General features: G+C 40.0%; 1 protein-coding gene across 1 annotated transcript in view; it reads left to right on the forward strand.

The window, feature by feature from the left end:
* The window catches only part of LOC136444072 (adhesion G protein-coupled receptor B1-like), a 28913-nt gene that overhangs the window by 3489 nt on the left and 2336 nt on the right, over positions 1–23088 (forward strand). The window contains exons 7-34 of the mRNA XM_066441544.1: positions 1019–1174; positions 1812–1926; positions 2401–2679; positions 3027–3344; positions 3744–4010; positions 4404–4589; positions 5028–5198; positions 5571–5735; positions 6176–6346; positions 6733–6912; positions 7346–7543; positions 7988–8080; positions 8630–8724; positions 9069–9260; positions 9561–9629; positions 12365–12485; positions 12822–12935; positions 13398–13485; positions 14339–14456; positions 15093–15142; positions 18949–19057; positions 19548–19648; positions 20109–20238; positions 20737–20945; positions 21229–21295; positions 21684–21769; positions 22371–22497; positions 22951–22992. Coding sequence (XP_066297641.1) covers positions 1019–1174; positions 1812–1926; positions 2401–2679; positions 3027–3344; positions 3744–4010; positions 4404–4589; positions 5028–5198; positions 5571–5735; positions 6176–6346; positions 6733–6912; positions 7346–7543; positions 7988–8080; positions 8630–8724; positions 9069–9260; positions 9561–9629; positions 12365–12485; positions 12822–12935; positions 13398–13485; positions 14339–14456; positions 15093–15142; positions 18949–19057; positions 19548–19648; positions 20109–20238; positions 20737–20945; positions 21229–21295; positions 21684–21769; positions 22371–22497; positions 22951–22992 — 4017 coding nt within the window. The remainder of the gene's footprint in view (positions 1–1018; positions 1175–1811; positions 1927–2400; positions 2680–3026; positions 3345–3743; positions 4011–4403; positions 4590–5027; positions 5199–5570; positions 5736–6175; positions 6347–6732; positions 6913–7345; positions 7544–7987; positions 8081–8629; positions 8725–9068; positions 9261–9560; positions 9630–12364; positions 12486–12821; positions 12936–13397; positions 13486–14338; positions 14457–15092; positions 15143–18948; positions 19058–19547; positions 19649–20108; positions 20239–20736; positions 20946–21228; positions 21296–21683; positions 21770–22370; positions 22498–22950; positions 22993–23088) is intronic.

Raw genomic sequence — 23088 nt, forward strand, 5'->3', positions numbered from 1 at the left:
TCCTTATTACACACAGATTCTCTAGGTAGGATAAAGGTCAGGTCTGTTACATGGTGTGGATGATGTTCAACACCAAGGACAGGATCATTGCATGATGTGGATTGTGTTCAGCACCAAGGACAGGATTGTTGCATGTTGTGGATGGTGTTCAGCACCAAGGACAGGATCGTTGCATGGTGTGAATTGTGTTCAGCACCAAGGACAGGACTGTTGCATGGTGTGGATGGTGTTCAGCACCAAGGACAGGATTGTTGCATGGTGTGGATGGTGTTCAGCACCAAGGACAGGATTGTTACATGGTGTGGATGGTGTTCAGCACCAAGGACAGGATTGTTGCATGGTGTGGATGGTGTTCAGCACCGAGGACAGGATTGTTGCATGGTGTGGATGGTGTTCAACACCAAGGAAAGGATTGTTACATGATTTCAATGGTGTTCAGCATCATGGGCAGGTTTGTCACATGATTTGGATGGTGTTCAGCACCAGGGACAGGGTTCTAACATGGTGTGGATGGTGTTCAGCACCAGGGACAGGGTTCTAACATGGTGTGGATGGTGTTCAGCACCAGGGACAGGTCTATTCTCTTGTGTGGATGGTGTTCAGCACCAGGCCTAGGTTTGTTACTTAATGTGGATGATGTTCAGCACCAAGGACATGTTTGTTACTTAATGTGGATAGTGTTCAGCACCAGGGACAGATTTGTTCTACTGTGTGGATGGTGTTTTCAGCACCAGGGACAGGTTTGTTTCTTGGTGTGGATGGTGTTCAACACCAGGGACAGGTTTGTTACATAGTGGATAGGGCTTGGTAAATTTGATTGTGATGTTTCTGCTCTTATCATTGGTTGTGGACCCACATCATATATAAAACAGTCAGAAATCTATCAATGAATATTGAACCAAGTTGTCTATCAATTGATTTCTTCGATTATCAAAATTACAACAACACAATACACAGTGGAGCGCAAGGCAGACAAGCTGGTTAATTGATTGATTTATGTTGATGCTTAAATCCCCAGTCCCCAGATCTGTATGTGGATCGCCACAGCACAACCGAACTGGACTTCACCTGGCGTGGATTTCGGATGGCGCGGGTTGCCAAGTTTAAGCGGGAGTTTGGCGAGGCTGGGATGCCCCCAACAGTTTTGATTGCGATGAACGATGTTGATAGGATTGTAAGCAAAATGTTCAATTCTACCTTATTTGCCTTGTAAACAGCTTGATAGAGCTCACTTTAGATGAATGATTTGCATTGTAACACTCAAACAACAAATTTTGAAAGTAATAATATTAGCGATAGTGATATTTTTACTGTTATGTCTGCTTATGATGAAACATTTTGTTTTTATTTCTGAAGAATGAGTGCATAACATTATGTCTTCCTTTTCTATAGTAATTCCATCATATTAGTATTGTAGCCTCCGTTGCAGGCTCTGAACGGGCTTTTGGGGGGGCTAAATAATACACTTTTTGCAGCCAACCCGTAACCATCAGCCAACCCTGTAACTATCAGCCGGCTGATAGCTACAGGGTTGCCGCCGGCTGATAGTTACAGGGTTGGCTGATGGTTACGGGTTGGCTGCAAAAAGTGTATTATTTAACCCCCCAAAAAGCCGGTTCAGAGCCTGCAACGGAGGCTATTAGTATTGTGTTTCAGTAATAGAATCTAAGCCCAAAATGGAAAGACAAAAAAGACGATGTATGATTGTGTAAATGTTTCTACTATAAGGATCTTCTACCATCACCATGTGTTCACTTTTTGTACTCTGTACCTGCACCACTGATATCCTAACACATTTGTTGTTTTTCCAGATAAAGTCAGTGGAATCCAACAACCTTCTTCCTGGGAGGAAGTATCAGTTCAAGGTCATAGCAGTGGATGTGTCGGGAGCTGAGAGTGAACCAGCCATCATTGTGTTCCCAACTGGTAAATACCGGACTCACAAGTTCCTATCTTTTGAAAATGTTCTCAAATTTAAGAAAACATTTGATTTGCCCTTTTTACAGAATTTCCATAACTTTCTAAGAATTTCCTTTAAGTTGATAATATAGAGAAGATGTGTCCATTGAATATACACTGCAAAATGGTTTCTTGTTTTTTTATCATATGTGACTAGCAGAAAAGTTGCATTTTAGCTTCATACTAATCATAGAAGGTATGTCAATGAATGTTAGACATCCAGGTAATAAGATACACAATGAAAAATTTACTAAAAAACTGGATAGATTTTGAAAACTGTCAGATGTTTAAGATACATTTAGCATCCACCATCTTTTGTCAGTGACCAAGAGGTATTGTGTATGTCCATAAAAGGTTGTCTTGATTGGTAAAGTATGAGCCAGGTTAGTTCCATTGAAATAATAGCACCAGTGCTGAACTTGTTTTCCTTCATCTTGCCAGATCCTGATCCACCAAACGATCTCCTCCTCCTGTCAATCACCCACAACTCCATCTCACTGGACTGGAACCCACCGGTTGTGGGCGGAGTCACCAACTACGAAGTCAGCTACAGGGGCGTTATGGACGACACCGGTCAGACTTTCACCACATTGGTCCCAGGAGACCGCACCTCGGCCACGATCTCCGGGCTGCAGCCGATGACGGAGTATCAGTTCACGGTGACAACCGTGTTCTTTGGGGTGGCAAGCGAAAGGTCAAGTCAGGAAATAGCTATAACAAGTAAGTATAACACTAGTCATGGTGTAAGAGATATGATGCTTGTATTGCAAGCAAGTTCAATCAAAGTTTTGATGGAGTTCACATATTTTGAAATGTGTGGATGTCCCCAGTGTGTTATACAGGAGTGAGTTTCTCTACTGTCCTCCTGTACAATATAAGACAGGTGTCTCCACATATACTATTCAGGCATAGAACATGTAACCTCACTTTCTTTGCTTTACTCATTCATTTACTCCAACATTGATAACCAGAGGCAATATCACACATGTGCACATAAAAGCTTATGATATACAAGATAGACTCTTCATGTATCATAAATTATGTTTAACTTTAATGATTCTTTTCAGAACTGGAACCACCAATCAACGTGCATGTTGAAACCACCTTGACAACCTCCAACTCCATCACTGTAAGCCTGGACAAGGTCTCCGGGTCAGCCCCACCCCTCACCAAGGCACTGCAGTATGCAACCTACGAGATTTCCTATGGGAACTACTCTGGGGAGGTCATACCCAAGCCTGGGGAGGGAGCAACGCCCTACAGGCCATTCACCCCGCCAAGTTTTGAAGCCACTGGGCTGGTGGCTGGGGCTAACTATGTGATGTACGTGAGGTCCAACTATGGTGGGAACTCCAGCGAACCAGTCACTCTGCGGGAGTCAACAGGTAAGAGCTTGTGACTTTCAGTTCAAGTTTGAATTTGTAGCTATAACTCCAGTTATATTATATACATTGAGAGATTTCAAAAGGGGAACAAATTAAACTAGAAAAAGGGAGTGTGAACAGACCAATCTTATTGCACATTTTGAATTGTGTAGCATGGCACAAACTGATGTTTTAGCAGACATTCTTTAGCCCAGCATATGGTAAAATTACAATATTTCAAGGTTTATTTCTTCTTGGGGATTTCTAACTATGAAGGTAGTGTGTAGACAGAAGATGGTGTGCGATAGGTCTTTTTTAGGGTTTGTGTTGAAAGTTGATACTAGTGTGAGATCTACGAAACATTCCAAGTTTTCTTTCAACATTCCATGTTTTGTTTTAACATTCCATGTTTTGTTTTAGTCCCCAACCCTCCGGCTAACCTCATGGTGGTGTCAAGTGGCACCACTTACATCGAGCTGGCCTGGGACCGACCCACGTCTGGCAACCTGGAGGGGTATGTCGTCACCCATGGCATCGTGGGAAGGCCGACATCCAAACAGTCGGAAATCATCACGGACACCGGGATGACTCTGAATGGTCTCTCCGTGGAGCACGAGTATGAGATCGCTGTGTCGGTGTACAGCAACGGGAAGGAGAGTGAGGCTGTGACCTTGACAAGGCGTCCGTGTGAGTACCACATCTAAACGACTGGGTCACATACAATATATGGTTCAGTGTAGGCCTTAAAGCTTTATGATGATAAGGGTAAGATCTGGATGGTTCAGGTAGTATTGTTATAGCAGAATGAAACAAAACCTTTAAATGCTAATCATGTTACATTCTTGTATTTAGTTGGAAAAAGAAAATTAGATTATTTTTCAGCTACAAATACCTATCATCACTTATAAAACATCTATTTTGTACTCCATGGACAACAAGAGACATACAATCACCTCAGATTTTCTGCATTTGTATATTTAGCTCTTCCTGCCAACATTCTTATTAGAATCTGGTCATTTTGTTACCCGCTGTGTACATGTATTCACAAAAGTTAACTATTTATATCCACACCTGCTGCAGCTGTTGTGCACCTGTGGAGCACCTGGTCGGCCTACAGTCCGTGCAGTCAGAGCTGCGGAGACGGGATAAGGACTCGCACTAGGCTGTGCCACCATGTGGACGGCTCCCCCAGCATCGAGTGTGATGGCGCTGCTGGCAAAGCTCTCCAGACACAGGAGATAGCCTGCGACTTAGACCACTGCCCGAGTGAGTTGCTACCGTGTAATTACAAATTAAAGTCAAGTAAACTTCTCACCTCACAAGTCAAAGTAAATACTCTTGTTTGTAAAAGCCAATGCTACACCCTCTGATAAAAATAAACTGTTTCCTTTAAGGTTATGTGTAAGGTGTTGTGTAGTGATGATTTTTATGTTCATGACAGGCTTTCCTCACTGGCTAAATTGTCATTTTGCAAATATCTTATTACTAATTAATCAAGAAAGAATGTAGTAGTACTTAGTATTGATAGCTGGGTATGACAGATTTCTAGATATGATTTTTTGGACCATACAACATCATCAAATTTTATTGCCTGTAATATTGTTTTTTTTCTAGGAGAATATACTGCATGTTAACAAAATTGATTTTCTACCAACAGGTATGAAACTTGAATATGAAATGTGATGTATTTGTTTTGATTGACAGTCCATGGTGGTTGGAGTGGCTGGGAGCGGTGGGGAGCCTGCAGCCAGTCGTGTGGGGCTGCAGTGCAGCAGCGCGTCCGCAGCTGTTCCGACCCAATCCCAGTGTTCGGTGGGAAACGCTGTCCCGGGAGTCCTGTCCAGGAGAGACAGTGTCGTCAGGACCCTTGTGCAGGTGTGATGTCTTGTCAATCATCTTTTTCCTTTGCTCGTTTTAGATCCTTACATGATTAAGCTGCTGCAAAAAAGTTCTAATGCAAGTTTGCAAAAACATAGAGTGATTAGGACAGGCTCTTTACTCATTAATTTCATTTATCACAGCTGCAGTTACTGGTCTTACATATTAATTAGCTGACAATCTCACAAAAGCTACATGTGTTTTTATTCCCGAACATAAACCAGTATCATGGCAATTTACATCTTAATGTACATGTAAATCATTTTAATCGAGATCAACGCTTTCAAAACAAAATTACCTGAACTGTTCTTGAGTTTTAACCTCTATGACATGCAATAATTTTTTGTTCTACCCTCAACACACCTATAGCTGATGGGGAGTGGTCGGAGTGGAGAGAGTACTCTGAGTGCACCCTGACGTGTGGGCGTGGCTCACAGCAGCGAACACGGACCTGTCTCGGACAGGAGGGCAACGGTGCGCCCTGCGAGGGGCCGGCAGTCGAGACTCGGCGCTGCAACGAGATGCCTTGTCCAGGTCTGACCATTTCTTCATGGCTCATATTATAACATCTACTAAGTTAAACATAATTCAGTCAGGCCACATACTATATCCAGCACCCTAAAAAAATGTATCGGATTCCATAGAAATCCCCAAATGCAACGTCCCTCAGTATAATGCCCTCCTGCATTTTCAACTGTGCATACCTGTGTACTGCACTAGAAATCTCTCAAACACACTGTTTTTCAAAGTGGTGGATATATTAATAAGTAAACTGGCAGATAAACATTAATGGAGGTTATTTCAGTTGTTGATTGTTTTTTTTCACTACAAGTACACACTGGTACACTAGATGTATTTTCAAATGACTGTGAAAAATGATCATAGAGTATTGAGCATCTACTACAAGTACGTTACTAGGGTTTTGTTATCGCAAACCTGTAACATTAACTAAAAGTGTTTTTTCTGTTTTACAGCTGATGGTCGCTTTTCTGAGTGGGGAGAGTGGGGACAGTGCAGCGTGTCGTGCGGCGGTGGGATCGCCAACCGTACCCGAGCCTGCAATAACCCCGCGCCCGGCTGGGGAGGGCGAGACTGTGAAGGGAACGACACAGAGACACAGGGTTGTGGATTCGATCCTTGCCCTGGTAGGAAACAACAATCATTTTGGGTCGGGAGGGCTTGAGAATGACCAAGTCAAAGTAGCACATGCCTACTAAATAATGAGAAAGTTGACATAAAAGAGATAGAATTTTGAGAAAAAACAATTGCTAATACCCAAATGACATAAGAATAAAGAGGATAATTTTTGCAATAAACATCCCTCACTCAGAACTTAATGTAGAAAATTAATATAGATGTTTTGAGGAACTATTTTTGAAAAAAAATTTGATGCACAATTATATAATTTTCCAACATGTGTAATTCTCTTTGAATCAGATACATGCGTAGCCATAGTCTAGTAGATATGGGTAATGTTTGTAGCACATGTAAGATTATCACAGCTTGATTTTGTCTTGTCTTAACTCTACAGGTGAGGTGTACTGGTCGACGTGGTCAGACTTCTCCGCCTGCCCTGCCACCTGCGGCAATGCCACCCACAGCCGCATGAGGGCGTGCATGAACGGTACAACTGTGGTGGACGAGTCTGTCTGTAACGGGACTGCTGCTGACAAGGAGGACAGGGAAATCTGCACCAGCAACCCATGCCCAGGTTAAAACAATAGATTTCATATAGGCAATCTCTGATTGATATGCAAGAGGTTTTTCACAGCGTTTTTGGTTTGCATGTTTTGTACATATATTAAAGAAAGTTATATGGTGATTGTTATTATTTATGGGGGGTATTCCTTTTCAAAGAATTGAAAATCAGATCCAGGATTGTTCAGTTATTTGGAGAGTTTGATCAAATGTTTTTGACTATAGCTTATAGATTGTTGCAAAGAGTTGTAATACATACATGTAATTAAGATCTACCAAACTCTAATATCCTTCTGGATCAAGTAATCAAGAAGGCATAATAAATGGTTCGCTTGGGAAAAGTTTGCATATTTCAGATGTTGTCCAGCAATGATTGGTGCAAGTTGTCCCATAAATCTACCAATGAGTCATAGAGAAATGTTGTTGTGTCCTTATGATAACCACAGTCGATGGAGACTGGGGAGCGTGGATGGAGTGGTCACGTTGTACCAAGCACTGCGGCGGAGGCACCAGGCAGCGGACTCGGATCTGCAGTAATCCAGCCCCTGAGTACGCAGGACGGCGCTGTGAGGGGGACGGAGACGGCAGAGGCATCCAGACTGCGACTGGGCCCTGTAATCAGCACCTTTGCTCTGACATGCCAAGTATGTTAACTGCTGCAAAGAATAGCCACAAAAACATGTAATGGTCATAACATATATTTTTGTTGAAATCAAAAAATTTTCTTAAGACCAAAATGCTTTAAGACAAATTAAAAAAAGATTCTATGACATCCATATGAAAAACTCAGGAAAGGCTCTTAAAGTGTAATATTCTCTTCAGCTCACAACAATTAGATAGTATTATGTTTAATATTTTGCCAGTTATACATATAATGATATACCTTATGTAAGAATTGATCCATATTATTAAGGAAAACAGATCTGATCATGAACATCTTAATCTTTTATGAAGATGCTCATGAAAATTCACTGTTATGAAAGTCAAGGATTAGAACTGCATGTGTAGAAAGTTTCAGAAACTTGACCATGATTATAGTTTTACCTAATAGTTTGAGGTTCACTCTGTCCATTGTCGATCCTCCCCAGAGTGCAGTACCACCCGTGGCCGCTGTGGCGTGATGTGGAATGAAGTGAGAGCAGAGGAAATCCAGAATGTATCCTGTGCAGATCAAGATGGTGGTCAGTGACTACATTGTCTGACATTTTAAGAGTTGTCAATAGCTCCAATAGCATATATTTACACCTAGCCTTCTCCCTGCTGCCTAACTCGATCTGTAAACAATAGGAAATTGGGCCACTTTAGAGTGCTAAAGGGTAAAGAGCCATGAAATTTCCTCTGTCATTCATTTGAACATCAGATCTTTAAAATCAATCAATTGTCTACTGTGCTCATTGGTGGGACAAATAAGCAACGGGTCATGATGTCACAGACTTCCCCATTCGCTGGTATGGCTAGGAGTCATTTCTGTGATGTCACGACCCATAGCAAATTTGTCCCATCAAAAATCATACACGATACTGATAGACAATTCATTTGATGTTTTCAGAAAAGGCAAAATTATGGGAATGATAGAGGACATTTCATTTTACTGGCACTTTAAAAAGGAAATAACAAGCAATTATTTCAGCATAATTGACAGAAGTTACTGGTAAGAGTAAAATGTGTCAATTCTATTTACTTATTGTAGCACAGTTTTTGATAGATTGTGATTGTTTGATCTGTTCCAGTGTTTGCTACCCGGAAGTGTGGCAGGTATGGCCACTGGGAGGAGGAGGACTTCACCAGGTGTACCTCCTCAGCCATGGAGAAGATTTATGGCAAGGTGAGCTCAGACCTTCCTGTGTATCATCTTGCCATTCTGTTTACCTGGACTACAGCTAAGACCATTCTGTTTCTCCAGGCATCTATGTCTTTTATAACGTTCTGTAAATCCTGGACCTGCATGTACCTCTGAGTCAATATCTATGGCAAATTTGCTGTGTATACAATGTACAGTGCTATCGCTACAATGCATTACCGAAGTTATCCCAGAGCTATGTTGGGCTTGTGTTGTCCAGTGAAATAATGAGGTGAAATTCTGTACAAAGTTAAATAGAATTTGTATGACACATGGAAGAGATCTGACTTTGACATGCAAAATAACAACTCTCACCTCGTTCCTCATAGCTAAGTCAGATTGATGGCAAAATGATGGCTGTGACGGACCTGGATGAGGACTTGAAGCGCCTCCTAGCAGATCCCGGCTGCCTGCACGCAGGAGACCTGCTGAAGGCCAAGCGACTCCTGACCAGTCTCATCCGGCTGAAACCGCTCATGTACGAGGACGGCAGCAGAGCAAGACGTGAACAATACATTGATGTAAATGCTCATAAAACACAAATATTCTTATTAGTACACAATTCTCTAGTCTTCTCTATCATGACCAGTGGAATAATAGCTCTTCAGTGGACTAAAAATGGTTCAAGATCACTTGCCCCTTTTTTAATAATCCTTCAGAGCAAAGCACACTGGTATATTATGAATTAATTTCTCCTTTCTTGGCTAGAATGAATATGAAATACTGTTTGCCAAGTTAATGTGCCTGAGGAGACTGTGATATCTCCATAAAAATTTTGGCATAATTTGCCATCATGACAAGACTTGAATGTGTTCTTTCAGGATATGCTTGAGATTGCCAGCTTGCTGTATGGGAGACCCTACTTTGACCAATGGGCTGATATTCAAGAGGTAAGACTGTTGTCCAATACTTCATAGTAGTAAGCACATCTTGGTCCAGGATAAGTTGTATGCCTATAAATCATTGTAGTAATGCCACACCGTATTATAGTTCTTTCTTTGTGTAGTAAACCAGCATGATAACTCTGGGATTCAATCTCAACTTTTAAGAAAGGGAAATCACCAGGGTTTGATGGGATTACTGTGGAAGTTTATAAAGAATTTTTTGATCTATTAAAGCAGCCTATGTTGGATTGTTTTAATAAGGTGTATGATTTAGGACAACTGTCAGAAACGCAAAAAGTTGGCATTATTTCGCTAATCTTGAAACAAGATGCAACAGGAACTGACAAAAACCCAGTATATTTAAAAAATTGGCGCCCTCTTACTTTGTTGCCTTGCGACACAAGAATCTTATCTAAATGTATCGCGCTTAGAATTAAGAAAGTAATATCTAGTATAATTATACATATGGATCAAACTGGGTTTTTGTCTGGTAGATCTATAAGTGATAACATTCGAAAAATATTGGAAATTATTGAATTTTGTGAAAAGGATAATATTGAAGGACTTATCTTTATAACTGATTTTGAAAAGGCATTTGACAAAATTAGAATAGATTTTGTGTTAGAAGCTCTGAAAAAGTTTGGGTTTGGTAAATCTTTATTACAGTGGGTAACCATTATGTATACAATGATTACTAGTAGGATAAGTAACCAAGGTTATTTATCAGAGCCCTTTAGGCTTCTCCGGGGGCTAAGACAAGGTTGTCCATTATCGCCCTATTTGTTTGTTTTATCTGTAGAATTGTTGTCCATTAGAGTGCGAGCAAATGAAAATATTGAAGGATTGGTGTGCCGAAAAGAGCCATGCAAATTGTCTCAATTTGCGGATGATACAGATTTTTTCCTCAAACCTGCTCTTACAACATTGGAAACATTATGTTTAGAGTTAAAAAACTTCTCAAATATTTCTGGGCTTGTGCCAAATTTTGACAAATGTATAATCTTAAGAATGGGTCCACTGAAGGACACTGGTTTTCAACTACCATGTACTTTTCCTATTAAGTGGTCAGATGGTCCAGCTGACCTTTTGGGAATTCACATTCCCCAAGATATGAACACTTTGATTTCTGATAATTTCAGTAGAAAACTACAAAAAGTAGATAGGATACTCCAGCCTTGGAAAGGAAAGACTCTTACCCTGTATGGCAAAGTGGCACTGATAAATACTTTGGTTGCTTCTCAGTTTACATACTTATTCATGTCACTGCCCTCTCCAGATGCTGAGTTTTTTCAGACTTATGAGAAAAAAGTATTTAAGTTTCTTTGGTCAGGAGGGCCAGAACGTGTCAAAAGGAATATAGTTTATAATATGTATGAATATGGTGGATTAAAACTGATCAATTTAGAAGCCTTTAATGCTGCACTTAAGGCAGCATGGGTTCCTAGAATGTATTTGAACAAAAGCTGGTTTTGTAGGAAGATGTTAAATCATTGTATACACTTTAACTATGATATTTTTCCATTCTTACAACTTACCGAAGCACACTTTCACAATGTTGTTTCTAAACATTCACATTTAAGTACTTTCTTTGAAGAGGTGATGTTAGCCTGGCTGAAGGCCCAGAAAAAACCTCCTGATAATATGTCTGAATACTTGAGACAATTTCTCTGGTTCAATTCCAATATACTTATTGATGGACTACCTTTTTTCTGGGAAACCTTTAGCCAAAGAGGAATTTTGTTTGTTAATGATTTATTGAACATGGATGGATATTTTATGACATACAGATCATTTATTGGTAAATATGGAAGAATTTGTGATGAGCTTAAATTCATACAATTGTTATCCAGTATTCCCTTTAAATGGAAACAAAGTATTCAAGGTATTTCTCTATGTGAAACAGCTATTATGCCTGTTACAAAATATTCCAAGTGGGTAAAAGGACTTAAGATAAACAAGGAATTGTACCGTTTTTACTTAGTTGAAAGGAAATGTGTTGACTTCCATTGTAAAGCCCAGGAATATTGGATAGAATTGTTTAATGACCAGATACAATGGGATGTAGTTTACAGTCTGACCTATAAAACAACTATTGACTCCTATTTAAGATCCTTTCAATTTAAGTTGTTGCATAATTTTCTTGCTCTTAAGAATAAGCTTTATAAATGGAAATTATCAGAAAATACACTTTGTTCCTATTGTAAGACTGAGGAGGAAACTCCCGTCCACATCTTTTGTCAATGTTCTTTTCTTGTAAAATTTTGGGGGGATGTAGAAAGCTGGATCAGAAAGCATATGAACGTGGAATTTAGATTTACAAGTAAAATTATTTTATTTGGTTCATTAGGCTATCCTATCATTCTGAACACATTGTTACTAATTGCTAAGGTGTATATCTTTAAATGTAGACATTTAAAAATTCCTACAATAGATGGCTTTTTAGCCTATGTACACTATTATTACAAAGTTGAGTACATCATTGCCCAAAACTTACAGAAGATTGAGAAACACTTGTTAAAGTGGGGACACATTGGTTATGCACTGTTAAAATTAATTTAGTTGGGAAAATGCAAATTGTCTTTCCTGGCTTAGGTTGCTTTTTGTATATCCACTTTGTATTGTTGTGTCTTTTTTTTTCAAAAATGAATAAAGATTATGTTAAAAAAAAACAAAAAAAAAACCAGCATGATAACATTTACGTTAGGATTTTTGCCTGGTAAAGTAGTCCTGTTTTGTCCTAGACTGTAGGAATTCAGGAGGTGACCAACATCACAGATGTTCTGGAGGAGTTGTGTGACACAGTACTGGAGTACATGAAGAACACCAGGGAAGAGATGGTCCTGGCCAGGTCTTCAAACATAGGTATAATTATATATTATGTATTCAGTAATGCATTTACTAAAAAAGTAGTATTGGTACATGCAGTTTAGAATGTACCATTTAAGTTTAGTGCAACTGTCAAGTGCAGCATGTTTGACTTGTACAACCTCATGGCATGTATGGCATGGATGTCATAGCATTGCATAATGTCACAGCATAGGATGTAATTATACCAGCAAAAAGACAGCTCTACATCAGAATGTAACACTCATGGCTGTCCCAACGGACTTTGAATTTTGCAGTCTGCATGAACCCAGGATAGTAAAATAAGTAGTTTCACAAGGACCATGAGAACTGATATGCTTAATGCCTTTTCAGACATGGATATTGAGATGTACAAGACTTACCGCCGAGAACCCTTCAGTTTTCCCAAGCACACCAAGGACACCCATGTCATCCTCCCCAAGGCTCTTGTGGCTAGTGCAATACCTGGTAAGCAGATTTCTCTACCCGTAACTGTACTGTAAAAATGTTGGAAGCATTCTCAGTTACCATATAACCTCCATTAACATTAATTCACCGGGTGACATAAATCCGCCCCTTTTGAAAACTGTGGTTAAGAGATATCTAGTGCAGCACCCCCAGGTATGCACAATTTAGATATACAGGTCTGGAGTGCATTATGCTGGCGGATGTTGGGTTAGAGATCTGTTTGGACGTATCTTTTCAGGGTGGTGGAATTATGTACCCTTAGGCTAGTGGAATTGATGTTACTTAAGTTTACAATGTATCATTCATGGGTCTGTAAATTTCAATCAACAATCATGGAGGACAATTGAGTGACAACTGTGATTCAGCCCCTTTATCTTGTCATGTCCTTTTTTAAGTGTTACAGAATGCTGTAAGGTTGGTCATGTTATGTAAAATATTGTAATACAATTGTCGCGTACCCAGGCCGACAGGAGATCCCAGTCTGTGCCTTCGACCATCGCTCCTTCCATCACCTGCTGGAACACCTGGCAGAGAGGAACAATAGACACATGTAAGGACACCTAGCCTTTGTTAAGGGAACTGCAGAGAAGTTTAGATTTAGAATTTCCAATTAGTGTGACACTTAGATCCTAACTTTGATCTGATTTGGTTGAAGGGTAATTGTATGGCATTGTATGTGAACATTGATAATATTTAGCATTGTATGTGAACATTGATAATATTTGGCATTGTATGTGAACATTGATAATATTTGGCATTGTATGTAAACATTGATAATATTTGGCATTGTATGTGAACATTGATGATATTTGACATTGTATGTGAACATTGACAATATTTGGCATTGTATGTGAGCATTGATAATATTTGGCATTGTATGTGAGCATTGATAATATTTGGCATTGTATGTGAACATTGATAATATTTGGCATTGTATGTGAGCATTGATAATATTTGGCATTGTATGTGAACATTGATAATATTTAGCATTGTATGTGAACATTGATAATATCTGAAATATGAATTTATGACTAAGTCGTTACATATGAAAAACATACCTTGTACATTGTCACACCCTGAAAATTTGCAAAATGTATTTGTCACATCTGTTAAGAATATCAGTGACAGAAAGATGATAATGTTCATGATTTTTCATCATTCACAAGAATTATGATATGAATTTTTTTAAAGGTTTTTCAGCTTTATCACTTCTATTAATTTATCTATCTATCAATCTTTTATAAATATACTGTTACATGTAGGTAGTCCCTTTAGCCAAATTGGGCTGATTTCTAAGGAAGGCCATAGAAGTGTCATCACTATGCATGTATTTTCTGCGTCCTCAAACTATGCAAACAATGTTCTACTTTGAGAGACATAACTTTGTTTGTTTTACCCCACAGGACTACTCAGTACCATCACGAGAGGGAGCTCAACAGCAAGGTCGTCACGGCAACCATCCTCCCTGCCCCGCCCCCACCACTGGCGACCAAAGTGGAGATCCACTTCAGACACAGATGGGTAAGCTTTGGCAAGATCTCTTTCTTATGACTGTTGTACTTTAAAACTCAGAGTAGAGCAGCACACTTTCTGGCGAAAGGGATTCAAAGGGTTTAAAAGGGTGGGGTCCTGTGGTGCAATGGCAGCGTGTTTATCTCAGAACTAAGTGGTCCCGGGTTCGAATCCTGCCGTGTCACCGATCTTGTGCCCTTGGGAAACGCACTTTGCACGACTTTCCCAACATGCCTGAATGGTCGTCATCAAGACCCCGGGCATTAAAGGCAAGAAGAAGAAGAAAGGCTCAATTAATTGGAGTTAATTACTGTAGTTCTTGTTTCTTTCACTGTAACTTTAAGTTCACTGTTTTCACTGTCACCTCTGGACCGTGAACTTATCATCACCGTGAAAAACCTATTTATGATTCCTTCACACATCTTTTCTGCAAGTGACTTGCCGCCACCGTGAAGTTAAAGTACAGTGAAAATGTCCATTTTTCTTACACCGTGAAATTTTGCTACCGTGAACTTAAAGTGAATTACAGTAATAAGTAAAGTGATTTTTTTTTTTCTTGTTGGGTATAAGGGTGCTAAGCCGGATTTGGTAAAACTTTGTAATCTTTTCTAAGTGTCAAGATGAAGATTTTGTTTTTCCTTACAGAGGGGCCAGGACCCACTCTGTGTTTTCATAGATGAAGAGGACCCATACAGGTATGCACAAGTCTTGCTATTTCATCAAATGGACTTAAGATACACAAAGAATACTTGAAGAAACAACCCCTCTGACTAGTTACAAGATCAATGTCTTTTATGGCAACTTTTAGTTTGTCATTATGATAGCAGATTGTAATGAGAAGTTGAAATTGTTCCTGTACATATAAACAAAGGTAAAAGTAGTTCCATAGCCTTTTTGAGGCCGTAGGGACAGTGGGTTGTTATCCACTGTGTCAAGGGCAGTGTTGGAAGGTAGAGCCCATCCCTCTCCTTCCACTATGTACATAATACAATTTCTATTGCCTGGAACCTTCCTGTTTGTTTGTTTGTTTATTTTTATTTAACCAGGGGAGTCATATCGCCAGCTGGCGTTTTTCAATGAGCCCTGGGGGGGAAATCCCCAAACAAAGTTGTTTACATAAAATAACAAGTAACAAAACATAATGTGAAGTAAAATTGATATGAAACCAGAGTAACTTAGATAACATATTAAACAAAACATAATATTACCAAATATGTGCATTGACGTCATATTAAACAAAACATAATATTACCAAATATGTGCATTGACGTCATGTGCTAGTAACAAAATATAATGGAATGAAATGAAATGAAATCAGGTTGAATTTGCATATCAATGTTGACATAATGTGAAATCATATTAATAAATGAGTGAACCAAAAATGTATTTACATAAGAGATAACCTAAATTTAAACACTAGTGGAGTTCTCTTGTATATATAGTTTTAAAAGCACTGATAGATGTTGCATCTCTTACTTGTAGTGGCAGTGAGTTCCATAGGACCGCGCCAGAGAAAGATAACGATCTCTTTTTATACTGTAGGCGTGCTTTTGGTAGTTTAAGCCCCCCCTGTGAGCTGAACCGGGTGTTGTGTGTATGGGTATGAGCAGAAGTTGTGAATAGTTGGGACATGTGTGGTGGTGATAGGTCATTTAGTGCTTTGTACATTAAGACGGCCTTAGCTCTTTTGTGGTGCCTCTCTACAGTGGTCCAGCCTAGTAAATTCAGAACGGTTGCGCTGGGAGTGTGGCGGTCGCACCCTAACACTACCCTACCTGCTCTGTTCTGCAACTTCTGGAGTTTATCTAAGCACCCCTTACCTCCCTGGTCCCAGACACTGCTGCAATATTGGATGTGGGGGAGAAACAATGTATTATAGATTACCAGCATAGCTTGCCTGTTCAAGTAAGGACTGAGGCATTTCATAATTCCAATTGTCCGAGCTAATTTCTTAGAGACAAGTAGAAAGTGGTCGTTCCATAATAGGGCATTGTCAATGACAACTCCTAGGTACTTAAACGTGTCGACTTGTTCCAAGTCTGTATTAGCTAGAGTAAGTTGTAAGTGCTGGTCAGGGGCTCTGGATCTTTGAGAGGCAACCAGCATAGATTTACACTTGGTAGGGTTTAAAGAGAGCTTATTGGCGATAAACCACTGAACTAGCCGGGTAGAGTCTTTCTGGATTGTTTCCTGTATTGTTTGTATTTTATTATGTGCAAAGTATAAAATGGTATCGTCTGCATACATGGCTACTTTGCATGACCGTATGCAGTTAGGCAAATCATTGATATACACAATGAAAAGGAGGGGTCCAAGAATGGACCCCTGCGGAACGCCACAGGTCACATGAGATGTTTCGGACAAAGCTGAGTTGAGACAAGTACGCTGCAACCTCCCAGTCAAGTAAGATGTGAACCATCTACATGATACATCGTCGACACCGTAGGCTTTCAGTTTACTCAACATGATGTCATGGTTTAGGGTATCAAAGGCCCTGGAAAGGTCACAGAAGATCACACCGGTTTTTTGTTTTTTGTCTATTGATTCAATCCAGTCCTCAGTTACAAAATGCAGGGCAGTCTCACAAGAATGGCGCTTTCTGAAGCCTGACTGGCATTGTGAGAGGAGTCGGAACTGGTTAAGGTAGCCGTATAACTGGTTGTGAACAGTCCGTTCTAGTATTTTGGAAATACCAGGCAGGACAGACACTGGGCGATAGTTACTTGGCATGGTCTTGTCCCCTTTCTTGTGGATGGGCATGACTTTGGCCATCTTCCACTTTGCTGGGAACTTTCCTGTGATCAGGGACTTGTTGAAAAGCTTTGTAAGCGATGGGGCAAGGATTTGTGCTCCTGCTTTCAGGAGTCTATTATCAATACTGTCCATGCCAGTGGCCTTTTTTACATTCAGAGTTGATAACTGTTCAGTGACAGCCTCTACTGTAACTGGTGTGAAACTGAAGGTGCTGTTTGTCTCTTTCACAAACTGTGTTGGTGAAAAGGGTGAGACGGCCCCAGTGAATGTGCTACATAGGTCCTGTATGACTTTATGAAAGAAATCATTGAAAGTTTCAGCCATCCCTTTGTTGTCAGAGATACCCTGCCCTTCGTGTTCCAGGTATGTAACAGTGTTTGATGTCTTGTTTGGTAGTAGTGTACGTATGGCCTTCCAAACCCCAGCCTGGCCCCCTTCTGAACCTTGAATTACTGATTGAGCTGCGTGCTCTTTTTTAGCCTGACGGCATAAGTAATTCACGTTGTTTTTCATTGCCTTGTAGTCAGTCATGTCGCTCGGACTACCTGAGCGTTTAGCTTTCTTGTACATGTTGTCTCTGAGTGCAATGAGATCACGCAGGTCGTTAGTGAGCCATGGTGCAGGTGTACCTCTTATTTTAAATTTTTTCAGTGGGGCATGTGTGTTAGCTACACTAGTAACTAACTCTTCCCAGACCTCAACCTGTTCGTCTATAGTCGGAAAGTTTTCAATGATATGCCATGGTATTTGGGCAAGATCTTCACAGTATCGCTCTTCATTAAACGTTTTGTAGACTCGTCTACTTGTGACTCTAGGTAGAGGTCTAGGACTTTTGTTTCTATGAAAAGCAAAAGTCATAGCATGATCACTAAAACCCCCCTCGTAAGTCCCCTGGTTGTGTAGTCGTGTTTTCTCGTTAGTTAGGATCACATCTAACGAAGTGGAGGAGGTGTCGGTGGTTCTAGTTGGTGTCGTTATGATGTTATCCAGCTGGTACAACATACACGAGAATCTCAACTTTCCAATTGGCCCTGTGTTTTCAGAAGCCAGCCAGTTACAGTTGAGATCGCCCATAATTATAACTTCCTCGTCTTCATCGGCAATTTTGTCTAAGCATTCATCAAATTTCTCAAAGAAAGCGTGGTCGTCGGATGGCGGTCGGTACATGGAACAAAACAAAATTCTTTTACGAGAGGGTGGGATAATCTCAGCCCATACGGCCTCAAGGCCTGGCACGTCCAGGTCAGGACGAGCTTTGTAAGGAATTTTGTCTGAAATATACAAAGCGACGCCGCCACCATGTCGAGAACCACGGTCCTTTCTGAGGACATTGTACGAATCAATGGAAACAAGAGCATCAGTAATAGAATCGTCCAACATAGTCTCGGAGACAGCAAGTATATCGGTCTTACTACAGTCTAGAAACGCTTCAAGTTGCGGCTTCTTTTTAACCAAACTTCGAATGTTTTGATGTGCAAACAGAAGACCCTTGTGGTTTGTACTAGAGTAGTATAAGTTGCCAGTTGTTACTATCTACCATTGACAACATTGTATATAGCATGGAACCTACATGTAAGCCTGCAGTGTCACTAGATTAGTGTAAACAGCCAGTAGTATTTTGCCTTACATCGTACCTGTTACAATTGTTGTGCAATAAACTTCGACTTGACTTGACTAATAGACCTGTATATATTACATATAGTATTGCATTACTGTAACATACATGGTTTATTCTGAATATCCTCAGCATCTACAACCCGTCTGGCTGCAGTGTTGTAGAGACCGCTGACTACTCAACAGTATGCAGGTGCAACCACTTCAGCAGCTATGCACTGCTCACCAAGCACTATGTGGAGGTGACTGTTTTTTCCCACTCAATTTTTTAGCCTAACAATTCAACAAAAAATGCCTCTTTGAAAAAAGGTTCTCCAAGTGATACATGTAATCCCAGCAGGAAAGCAACATATTGATACAAATTAGAAATAAGAATTCTTCTCTGAGACTCATATTAACAATAAAATTGTTATGTCTTACACCAAAAATAGTTACTCAAGCAACTGGATTATGTTTTGTCGAGTTGCTTGAGTTAGCAGTGATATTTGGCGTATCTTATTACCTGGATGTCTAAGCTTCATCAACGTATTGTAAGTTATGTCTTATGTGATATCACTGACTTCATAAGGCTAGCAGAACTAAAAGTACTTAAAAGTAATCTTCAATTCTCTAGTTGAAAGAGGGATTCATACCTGCTTGTGAGGGCCTGGCTAAAAGTTGGGTCCTTTGTCTATACGGAGCCCATTTTCCCTTCTTTTGACTGAAGGTTTTGTTTTGTGTTGAATGGTACAGACTGTGATCAACAAGGTGTGGATCAGCTCGCTGCCGCTGGCTGGCTCCATCATCTGCCTCATCAGCACCTGTGCTGCCTTCCTGTCACACCTCCTCCTCAGGTGGGATTTGTTTGTTTGTCTGTTTGTTTGTATTGCATACCTGGTAAACTACCTCACACACCAGGTTTTTAATGAACAGTACAAGCTTCATATCTGGACAGATTCATTTGATCCACTAGCTCACAACGGGAAGGGCACCTTAGAGTGGTGGGTTATTTTACATTCTCAAAGTGTGGCTATCCTGGAAGACAGCACCTGTTGTTGTATTTCCACATATCCTTCCAGTATTATTTTGTCTGTATATTTATCTTATGTTTGTGAAAATTGATAAAAAGAACGATTAATTTTATAAAAAACAAAAACACAGGACCTCCATTTAACGTCCCAAGAGAAGTCCCTAACTGAAGCTAGGTACTCATTTTCACCTGTGACTGAAGTGAGGAAATTTGTGTTGTGACACAATAACTAAAATGATTATGTACCATGCACACTTGCTAGAATGTTGCCCTGTCTTCTACAGGAAGTATCTGTCCAACCGCTGCTTGGTGGCGGAGAAGTTCCTGGTGATCCTGCTGATGGCCAGCGCCATCTTTGTCAGCGGGGTCAACGGAACCTTCCTCCCTGGCAGCCACAAGATCTTCATCTTTTGGGTAACGACATCAAATAATTTAGTGTTTAATATACGGTCACCAAAGTCAACAAGTAACAGACTTAATCTGTTATTTAATGGATAGGTTCACTCCATTTCAGTTGTCATATTATATTACAACTGATGCCTTACCATCTCATGGACATATATTTTGTTACCATTTGTGATGGACACAAGGTTGAAGAATGTGAACTTGAGTGTGTCCCTGTTTGTTCTGCATAACCAAAAACTGCCTTTAGTTATAACACCAGTTTTGTACAGTAGGTACAAGCTGCATTAAACTAGCCCAATAGGTTTGAGCCACTCACACTTGGAAGGAACCCTACTCTTTTCAATAAGTAGTGAGTTTTTTTCAATCATACTCGAGGTGTGGCTCTCTCAAACACGGGACCTCAAACTTTATGTCCTATCTGAGAGGGCGTTCTTGGGGGCCTGCTAGGAATTTGAACCCAAAACCTTTTGATTCTGTCAAACCATAAGACCTTACCACCTGCTTCAGGACACGTGCCAGTTCAAGGCGGTGCTGCTGCATTACCTGTTCCTGGCCACCTTCTCCTGGCTGATGGTGGGCGCCATGCAGCTGTACATGGACTGCATCAAGGCCACGCCCTGGTGGCTGCTCTACCACGTGATTGGCTGGATCATCCCGCTCTTCATCCAGGCCATCACCATCCCCTGGAAGTCAGACGTGTTCCTGGCATCCAACTAGTATGTCATGTTTTACTGTAACATTTTGTTTTATTTTGTGTAGTTCTTTCATTAACTTTTCTTCATAACATCGTCCAAAACCATAATCAAGAAGTAAGAGCTAAAAATTGGATGCACTATTTTGTGCATTAAGCTCTCCTGAAATTTTTGTTTTACTAATACAGTTGAACATTTCAAGCATCCTGAAACAGTAACTGTTATAGATAAAGGTACAAAATGAAAGTTATTATGTGGTTTGTGCTTAAGGTACTTTGTGCTTACGGTTAACACCTGTATGTTCCAGTTGCTGGGTGTCCTGGGAGCAGGGGCTTCACTGGTCCCTGTTCATCCCGGAGATTGTCCTCTGCCTGGTAGGTGTACATATGCTGGAATAAAGTGTTCCTTAACATGGCTTGATGTCATGATAAGGTGATATAGGGAAAAATCATAAATTCAGAAAATATAATTTTGAAGACATTTAAAGGCAAAACAAGGATGGACTAGAAGATAGTTACTTTGTATTACGTACAAATTTTATCATTAATTCGGTATTTTTGGGTGTTATTCTGACTGTGAAAGGGATATAATGCTACATTCATTGTCATGTTTTTTCCACTGTTACAAACTGTGAGATGTGCATTTGCTAAAGTTTAATGAATTCAATCAGTGGTGTGTGCTTAAAGGTCCAATGTTTTGTGTTCCATGTCTGTATCTGAAATGCAGGGTTAGTTGATAATGAATATTTTGTTCCCCCCACAGATCACGGTGGTGATCATCAGTCTCTCTGTGTATGTGGAGGACCGGCAGGCCCTGCTGGAGCCAGAGAAGTACACAGAGAGGATGCAGTAAGTAATTAATGAAAAGTAATTAGTACCAAGATTTGGAATCACTGAAACTTTAAAAGGAGATAGAGGATTTTTTTCATTCAAACCTACAGTTTCATAACAGGACATGCCAGTCTATTTTTTGATATTCAACAACGCATGACACATCTCAAACTATGTCTTGCATGATATGTCTTCTCTGATATTTGGCAAAAAGAAATAGTTGTCTAAAGTACACAATTACCATTGGTTGGTAAAGGGAGACTATGGGAGCCCTGTAACTAACTAGGATGACACTCAGGCTAGTACCCAAGGCTTCAGTGATAAAACCGTCTTGTTAAATCCAACTGTCCACACCTCCTCACTGGATGATGTCATATAAGTGTTGGGAAAAATCATGCATGGAGGCACTACTATAGACTGATTAAGAATACTAGACTAAGTGATTTGTCCAAACATGAATAATTTGTTACAAAATATCATGATCCAGAAAATACATCAGTAGTCACTTTGAGTTTGGTCATCATATTCTGATAATTCAGACACATAATTTTCTAAGATACTACATAATAGTTAATTGCCCACTGATGCTATGATTGACAGCTGTCTTGGTTGGTTACAGTACCTACATCTGGCGGAACATCCTGCAGCTGCCGCTGTTTGTGCTCTCCTGGACTCTGGGCTTGGTTGCCATGGAAACCGAGAACTATGCCACCCAAGTTTTCTTTGGCCTTTCTCTGATTTTCCTGGTTGGTAACTTAGGTTGCAATGTGACAATGATTTTCTTGGGTTTGATAAGTGTAGTAGACACTTTGCTTATCCCACAATAAAAGAAAATTCTTTAATAATGTTATCACTACATGTATGCTAAAACAATGGCTGTCTGCAAATATGAAGTAGATTTCTTTTCAAATGGTTATGATGTTTTTATAGTTTTGCTTCCAAGATATCAAATCTCTAATAACCATGCATGAAATCATGATAATTGTATTGGACAGTACTTGTAATCAATGAAATATGGATTAAATATGAATTAGATCATGGCTTTTACACGTCGAATGCGGTTAGACATCCAGGTAGTAGGATATGCAAGATAATAGTAACTGAAGTTAACTTGCATAACAATGGCTTTGGTTCAGGAGCTGGAGATGTTTTGATGAATTCTGAACTTTTCTTAATTTCATTTTATTGTGATGTTTCAGGGCCTGTTTGTTGCAGTTGTTTACATCATCCAGAACAGAGAGGTAATTTTGTCATCTTTCTTGTCTCTTCAGTATGAAGATACCAAGTTATCATGTATAGAAATGTGAACCTGTTTGTGCTAGATAATTGTGAAAAGA

Source organism: Branchiostoma lanceolatum, chromosome 10, assembly GCF_035083965.1.
Source record: "Branchiostoma lanceolatum isolate klBraLanc5 chromosome 10, klBraLanc5.hap2, whole genome shotgun sequence".
NCBI classification, from domain to species: domain Eukaryota; kingdom Metazoa; phylum Chordata; class Leptocardii; order Amphioxiformes; family Branchiostomatidae; genus Branchiostoma; species Branchiostoma lanceolatum.